Source organism: Echinops telfairi, unplaced genomic scaffold (assembly GCF_000313985.2).
Source record: "Echinops telfairi isolate 266 unplaced genomic scaffold, ASM31398v2 ScPeMD7_7475;HRSCAF=8513, whole genome shotgun sequence".
Taxonomy (NCBI): domain Eukaryota; kingdom Metazoa; phylum Chordata; class Mammalia; order Afrosoricida; family Tenrecidae; genus Echinops; species Echinops telfairi.
The window spans coordinates 27,181,848-27,190,579 of NW_022111379.1; the positions used below are offsets into that span (position 1 = coordinate 27,181,848).

The 8,732-nt window shown below is 39.4% G+C and overlaps 1 protein-coding gene across 3 annotated transcripts in view; it reads right to left on the reverse strand.

The window, feature by feature from the left end:
• The window catches only part of FAN1 (FANCD2 and FANCI associated nuclease 1), a 62,332-nt gene that overhangs the window by 43,350 nt on the left and 10,250 nt on the right, over nucleotides 1-8,732 (reverse strand). For all 3 annotated transcript variants that reach the window (XM_045285763.1, XM_004699739.3, XM_045285764.1), the window contains exons 3-5: nucleotides 7,556-7,754; nucleotides 5,520-5,756; nucleotides 2,570-2,701 (exon numbers count right to left, since the gene is read on the reverse strand). In XM_045285763.1, the coding sequence (XP_045141698.1) occupies nucleotides 2,570-2,701; nucleotides 5,520-5,756; nucleotides 7,556-7,754 (568 nt within the window). The remainder of the gene's footprint in view (nucleotides 1-2,569; nucleotides 2,702-5,519; nucleotides 5,757-7,555; nucleotides 7,755-8,732) is intronic.

Genomic DNA, 8,732 nt, shown 5'->3' on the forward strand with positions numbered 1-8,732 from the left:
CCACTTTCTCCCTACCACCTTCCCCTTACCCTCCTGGTATTGCTACTCTCATTCATTATTGGTCCTGAGGGGTTTATCTGTCCTGGATTCCCTGTTGCAAGCTCTTATCTGTACCACTGTACATGCTCTGGTCTAGCCAGATTTGTCAGGTAGAATTGGGCTCATGATAGTGGAGGAGGAGGAAGCATTAAAGAACTAGAGGAAAGTTTTATGTTTCATTGGTGCTACACTGCACCCTGCCTGGCTCATCTTCCTTGTGACCCTTTTGTGAGATGTCCAAATGTCTACAAATGGGCTTTGGGTCCCCACTCCGCTCTCCCCCTCATTCACATTGATATGATTTTTAGTTCTGGGTCTCTGATGCCTGATACCTGTTCCCATCAACACCTAATGATCATACAGGCTGGTGTGCTTCATCCACATGGACTTTGTTGCTTCTCAGTTAGATAGCCACTTGCTTATCTTCAAGCCTTTAAGCCCCCAGATGCCGTATCTTTTGATAGATGGGCACCATCAGTTTTCTTCACCATATTTGCCAAGGCTGTAAATCTTTAGAGGAGCAGAAAGACTCATCTTTCTCCCTGGAGCAGTAGGTGGATTCAAACAACTGACCTCGTTTTAGCAGCAATGTGGAACCTATTATAGCTCTAGGAACCTTTTGATCCCACATAAACAGTTCTAAAAAGATCTACTGATTTTTGTTTTTAGAAGCCAGCTACTGAGTTCTGATCCACACCAACCCTATGAACAACATAACATAACAGGGCTTGGTCTTGCACCATCCTGACAATTGTTACTAAAGCCCATTGTTGCAGCCACCGCGTCAATCCATCTTGTTGAGGGCCTTTCTCTTTGTTACTGCCCCTCTACTTTACCTAGCATGATTTCCTTATCCAGGGACTAGTCCCTCCAGACAACATGTCCTAAGTATGTAAAATGAAGTCTCATTATCCTTGCCATTAAGGAGCACTCTGGCCATACCTCTTCCAAGACATGTTTGTCCGTTTAGAAATCCATAAAACTTTCAATATTATTTGCCAACACCAAAATTTAAATATATCTATGCTTTTTCAGTCTTCCTTTCAATCAATGTCCAACTTTCACTTGTATGTGAGCCAAGTGAAAATATTATGGTGTGGAAGTTATATAACCTCCTGTTAACTTGAGTGAAGGGGTGGAGTCTAACCTGTCAATCAGGTCATAGCCAATATTGCCTCTGCCTGGGCATAACCTTTTCCTGAGGATTCTGGGAACTCCTGTCTTCCTTCCAAGAGGTGGCACACACTGTCTGCTTCATTTTTCTGTCAAGCCATATGGAGTTATGCTGATGGAGCCTGACCACTAGAACTGGAAGAGCAACTTGGAGACCCATGCCAGTGCTGAGATGCTTCCACCACCATTAGATCCACAAGACTTTCCACCCACTGGCCTGTGACCTTCCTGCATTCAGCATAATTGGATGTGTTGCATTAGTCTGAAGAGGAATTTATAAACTGGTATCGGACATATGGGCTAATATCGGACTTATGGACTTGAACTGGACTGAGCTGGACTGAACTTATGGACTTGAACTGGACTGTTTTCTTAATATACAATTACTCTTTGATATAAAGTTCTCCCTTACACATACATGAGCATCTCTGGATTTGTTTCTCTAGTCAACCCAGACTAACAAACATGGTTTAAGTAAGACACATTTTAGTCTTCAAAGGAAGCTCTGGTTTTCAACACTCTAAAGGAGTTTTGTGCAGATTTATCCAATGCAACACATCTTTTGATTTCTTGACTGCTACTTCTATGAGCAATGAATGTAGTCCATGCAAGACAAGTCTTTGACAATTTAAATCTTTTCTGTTTATCATGAGGTTTCCTATTCATCTATTTGTGAGGGTTTGGGTCTTCTTTACACCGAGTTTAATCAGTACTGAAGGCTGCAATCCGTGATCTGCATCAGCAAATGCTTCAAGTACTTCTCACTTTCAGAAAGCAAGTTTGTGTCATCTGAGTATTGTTAGTAAGTGTTCCTCCAATGCTCATTCCACATTCTTCTTCATATAATCCAGCTTCACTATTTGCTCAGCATGCAGACTGATGAGAAACTATCACCCTAATGCACACCTTTCCTGATTTTCAACCATGTGGTATTCCAGTGTTTTGTTCACACAACTGCCACGGGATCCAAGAGCACAATGCGTGAATACAATGAAGTATTCTGGAACTCTCATTTTTCTCAAAGCTATCTAGAGTTGTGTAGTCAATGAAACATGGAACATGAGTAAAGGTCTTTCTGGTACTTTCTGCTTGTAGCCAAGATCTATCTGACATCAGCAAAGACCTAGTTAAGCTATTGTTTGGTTCTAAGAAGACTTTATTTTCTAAAATAAATGTATAGGAAGAATTGTGATGATGGCACAAGATCAAGTAGTGTTCCGTTCTGTTGTGCATAGGGCACATTAGGTTGGAACCAAATTAAAGGCACCTAACAAAAACCCATCATTATATGACATGAATATCGTATGATTATATAGTTCACAAGTTTTTGACAATCACAAATACAAGAAAATTTCACCTCAGGGAAGGGTGGTTCTTCAGTTGGCTCCAATCCTTTTGTGCACATTGTGCAAGCTCTCTGGCTGCATCCCAGTCCCCACTGGCCATCGCAGCAGAAATATCACTCAGCATGTGTGCAGCTGTTGCATACCTGGGCACAACGACAACACTGTCTATGTTCCAGATATGAATGAGCATTCTTGAAAAACTACCATGTCCCATCTACTACATGTAACTCTAAAGGTTAAAGTGTTTTGTTGTTGTTGTTTAAATCACGGTTATTTAACTTTTATTCTAATAATAATTCAATATACTATCTTTTGGACTGGCTCAGAAGAATACAGGCTACCTAGCAGAAAGATAAGAACATTTACACTACATTACCACATAACATAAGGATCCTGGTTGTGCAGAAGTTAGGCACTAGGCTGCTCACTGAAAGATTAATGGTTCAAACCCAATGTCATCTGCAGGAAAAGGATGTGGCACCATGTTCTGTGAAGATTACAGCTTTGAAAACCCTTTGAGAACAGTTCGAGACTCTTTTTGTGATTGAGCAAAATTTCTTAACACAACCCTTCTACTCATGTCTCTATAACTCCCACCAAATGATTGGTAGGACCATGCAAATAATGTGCAATACTAAAAGAGGGATTGGTCAGTTTTAGTTGCCACTCCCCTGGCTATCAGGATAAGTGATCTTTGAAGCAGGAAGAGAGGGGAAACTCCACAGCCATCAGAAGTGGAACAATTTCAAGATGTCTGAAGCGGAGAGGTCACAACCAAAGGAATCGAGGCTGTGGCATGGAGACCATGGGACAATGCCTAAAAGCCAGGCTAAGACCAGGGTCCAAATCAAGGAGACCTTGACACTGAGCACTCAAGCAGTGTGGGGACTAGGAGACGAAGAGGCAGAGCACTGGGTGGGTTTCCTGGCCCATGGAGACAGAAGCCAAGAGATCATGTGACTGAGAGACAGAGGACAGAGGTTAGGTTGCTGGCTGTGGAGAGCTATTGATATGAATCAATGACTATTTCCTTAGTGTCTACTGATCCTGACTCATGGTAACTTATCAGGATTACCTTGGGATAAAGAGGAAGCTTCCTACTCCTGTAAAGAGTTATAGTCTCAGAAACCCACAGGGCAATTCCACTCTGTCCTATAGGGTTGCTATGTGTGGGAACTAACTTGGAAGCATTGAGTTTTTGTCAGGATGACCAGAATAATAAACCCCATAACTCTGAATATTGTCTGTGAGTTCTGTGCAGCTGATGCAAGGAAGTATTGAGCCCACCATAAAAGCAGAATGTTGTGAACAGGTAAGGGGGTCTGAATGGGTGAACAAGAATGGAGCACGGAGACATGCTTGACCCCTGCCTTGTGGCAACAGGGAAGCCAGAGGTGGTTGGCTCTGGCGCTCCTCTTGGGCTTTTCCACAGTCCTGTATGACAATTATGAGTCAGACTCAACACCAGTAAGGAGTACGGATTTTATCACCTCATTACCGATTAGTTCATCAATTCTAATTTTTGAGATTCATTCACTCATTTAACAACTTGGCAATAACCACATAAAGATGTAATTAACCTCTGACTTACATTAAGGTGTGAATTTAGTAAGTTAATCATTTATTATCAAAAATAGCCAAAGTTAAGCTGGCCAAGCTAAGAGAATGACTTGATCCATTACGAAAATAAATTATTTGATAGACAGCAATGCTGAAATGTTATGAAACCAATTAAATGAAAAAAGATTTCTCACTGGCAGCTTTAAGTACTAGGATCAAAGACAAATGACCTTCTAATCTGTAACACAGTACACACCCATTGCACTTTGAACTCATGTGTAAAAAAAAGTATGCAGTATCAAATATGCAAATACTGTAAAACCAGAGTAAAAGAAATTGCGTCTAAATGTACATATTCTCTTATGACTGATAACTGGACAATCCTATAGTCAATAAGAAAAAAGCAAGAAGATGGCTGAGGCTGGTGCAGGCTACCAATAACAACTGTTCTAAGCATGGCCACAAAGATGAACCTTCGTAGAATGGGATAACAATGTGAAACAGCTAAATTTCCTGAAAAAAGTACATATGGAACTAGTCAAGACTGAAGACTTCCAAAGACTGAGACATTCTTCAAAGCTAGAACCAAAGCTAACCCCTTCGATCACACTGTAACTAAATAACGGATTGGCTCACACATTAGCAAATATCCCCCATAAATACCTGCACCTTTACAAACATCACCTATATGATACCGCCAAATGGTCAACATTCACCTTAAAACTAAGATGAGAATGTAAGGGGGCAGGAAATGAAACAACCTGAATAAGAATGTTTATTTGTCGTAAAGAATGCAACCAATGTCACTGAACAATTTGTCTAGGAAGTGATGAACGGGAACCTAAACTGCTGTGTAAACCTTCACCGAAACACAGTAAATTATCTTGTTTTTTAAAGATGCTATGAGAACATAAGCCCATTCAAGACTCAAGCTCACTCCTGTGAAGGCAACTGCAACTCATAAGGCGCCCTGGAGACGTAGTGCATTGTGTGTTGGGCTGATAGCACAACATCAGCAGTTGGATGGTCACCAAGCCTCTCCTTGGAAGATGAGGCTTTCTACTCCTGTACGGATTTACAATCTTGGAAACCCACCGAGGCAGTCCTATTCTATCCTATTGGGTTGCTATGATTAAGACATAACCCTACAAGCCAGGAAAAATTGGGGCTCCTCTCACTCAAAACTCATTGTTTTGTCAACCTTAATCTAAACACATTCCTACATTTCTCTTAATAGGTCTTAGAAATGTATTTGAGAGAGGTAAAAGATAAAGAACAACCAAAAAAAATCCTTAAGTATCACTTTGGCTATGGGCTTAAGTTTCTACTGTGGTAAGCAAAAATAAAAGCTTTTACATTAGTTAAAAGACAGAGATATTATGTGAGCTAATATGGTCTTACTTGATGAGATCGTCTCTATCTTGGAAGATTTTGGTTTTTCGATAGATGGTGTAACTAGGAAACTTAATTTGGCCAAAGTTGACCAATAATAGTACAGTAGAAAGCTGTCCCTGTCCACCACATGCAGCTTCTTCATCTTCCATTGAATTGGTCAATGAAAACAGTAGTAAGATTCGAGAAAATACAGCCCTGGGGCCTTTACAAATTCTTAGGGACGGGCCAGCGAAGTCTTTAGCCCTGAAAAAAAAATACAATATAGAATTACTTTTCCTTTTTTAGGGATTTGGCTATCAGATATTAGAAATTATTCAGCTAAAAATAAGCATAAGTAGCACTCAATACTGCCTGTAGCTGCTTTTTAAAATTTTTAGAGTTGAAATTCTAAATCTATCACTTGTAGCTGTGTGACTGTGGAGCATTTCTTAACCTCTCTAAGAATATTCAAATTCAAAACTGACTGCTGTCCAGTCGATTCTGACTCATAGTGACCAAACAGGACAGAGTAGAACAGCCCCCTCTGGGTTTCCAAATCTTTACATCTTTAATGAGAGGAGAAAGTCTTATCATTCTCGCAAGGAATGGCTGGTGGTTCCAAATTGCAGACCTCTCACGCAACCCAATGCATAATCCACTACACCCAAGCTGAAATTTAAATGAAATAATGTTTCCCAACAATTTCATACATGGTTTGGTTCAATGGAAGTATATTCTTCCCTAACCAGAGATAGAATAGGGCTTACCTTGGTCTTGAACATTACAAATAGTAGAAAAACTATCATAAAAGTTATCATCTACTCAATATTACCAATTCTCAATTCCAGTTGCTATTTAGATTAAATAATAGATATTTATTTTAAATGTCCTTATCAAAATCTGTTGGTAAGGCATGTATTTTGCACACCAGCAGATGAAATAAAGATGTCTCAGGTTTGGGATTACTCTCGGATGCACAAATGTGGTCCAGAGTAATCTTACAGGGATGTAGTTCAACTCTGGGTTGGAGAGCTGAATTACAGTCAGAGCTACATGGCCTTTGGGACTCTAGACGTGCGTTCTCTCCATCGTCAAGTTTCTCAACATCAGCACTATTTAGGGGCTGTATTACTCTTTGTTGTGGAACCTCTCTTATACATTGCAGGATAACTCACAGTATCCCTAGCCACTACCCACTAAATACCGGTAGCACACTTCACTTCCCCTAGTGTTACAACCAAAAATGTTTCCAACATTACCAGATACATTTGGAAGCGTTGATACTGACATTTTTCTTACTAACATAAGCCTCATTATACCCATGTTCCATTAAAAATGTTACTTACACTATCTTCTCAACAAGAGCAAACTCAGTTCAGGATGTTCAGGATATACAATGGTGGTTCAAATTCACAAATACACACTCACTGCTCTTGAGTCAATGCTAACACTTAAGGGCCATATAGGACAGAGTAGAACTGCCCCTTGGGGTTTCTGAGGTTGTAAAGTTTTATGAAAGCAGAAAGCCTCATCTTTCTTCCAGGGTGGTTTTGAAGTGCAGATTTTGCTACTGCTATGCTATCAGGGCTCCTCAGAGTATATATGTAAAATAAGCATTGGCATCATTTTTCAAGTGTTTTGAAAAGCATAATTTCATTTTATTCTCAACTATTTCAAAATAGTGGATATGTACACTGAAATTGACTGATTTATTTTATTGATAGCAGGCATGACAAATCAAAATTTCTAAAAGTCGATATAATTCTCCCTAAACTGAACCAGTGTAAGAGTTAAAGGATTAATGAAACTGCTCATAGTTTTCTGTAAATGTTTATGTTTCAATCCATAGAAAGCTGCATAATAAAGTTGGATCAACTATACTTTAAAAGTGTACAAAATAACATTATGACTAAAATCCTGTAAAAATCATAATCAAAAACTTTTTCTGCTTAATCTAACTGAAAAAAGCATTTACAATTAAAAAAGTATATAACCTATTACAATAAGTTAACATATACTATTAAGATTTTAAATGTTTTTACTGTAACAATAGTTAATAAAACCTTTTTAAAATCACTGCTCCAATACCAGGCTGATTCTTGTCCCAAGTGAAGACTGAACGCTGTTTGGCAAATTTGAGAAAGGAGTTCACCAACTGCTGCTTCTGCCCATTAGGTTTCAAGTGAAAGATCTTCGCCAGCGTTTTTAGTTCAACTACAGAAAGTAGCTCAAGCACGTCAGACAGTTCTTGCAATTCAGCTTCTGAAATAATTTTAAGTGATTAAAATTCATTTTCAGAATATTACAACTTTATTTTATAAAGGAGAAAACAGAGATGCAATGAAAATGAAATTCTACTGTAGAATTCCTTTTTTTAATGCTCTAAAATAAACTTTGTCTATTCTATTTAGTCATTCAACATATGTTCAGTACCTATTATATCCATGAACAGTGAGAGCAATTTAATATACTGGGATCACAACTGAAATACAAAACTATTGCCATGAAAAATGTCCATGTGTATGTATACATACACATCTCTGATCTCTGTGTATAAACTTCAGTCAGTGTGTGTGTAACACAAATAAATGGACACAAAATGCCAAGTATTATAGCAAAGGCACAGAAGAATTGGACTTCAACCACAGAGAAACACCACCTTCTAAGAAAGAGTCCTGTTGTGAGGGTGCCAGCGAGTCGGTTCAGACCCACAGTGACCGTATGCATGACAGGAGACGTGTGCACCCTCACAATCGTTCCTGTGCTTAAACCCAATGTCAATCCATCTTCTTGAGGGCCTTCCTTTTTCTCTGCCCCTCTATTTTCAAAAAAAAATCATTTTATTGGGGGTTCGTACAACTCTTATCACAATCCGCACATACATCCATTGTGTCAAGCACAGTTGTACATTTGTTGCCATCATCATTCTCAAAACATTTGCTTCCTACTTCAGCCCTTGGTATCAGCTCATTTTTACCCCTCCCACTCCCCCCACATGAACTCTTAATAATCTATAAATTATTATTTTGTCATGTCTTACACTGTCCGATGTCTCTCTTCACCCACTTTTCTGTTGACCATCCCCCTGGGAGGGGGTTAGATGTAGATCCTTGCAATCGGTTCCCCCTTTCTACCCCACCTACCCTCCATCCTCCTGGTATCGCCACTCTCACCATTGGTCCTGAGGGGGTTCATCTGTCCTGGATTCCCTGTGTTTCTAGTTCCTTCTGTACCAGTGTA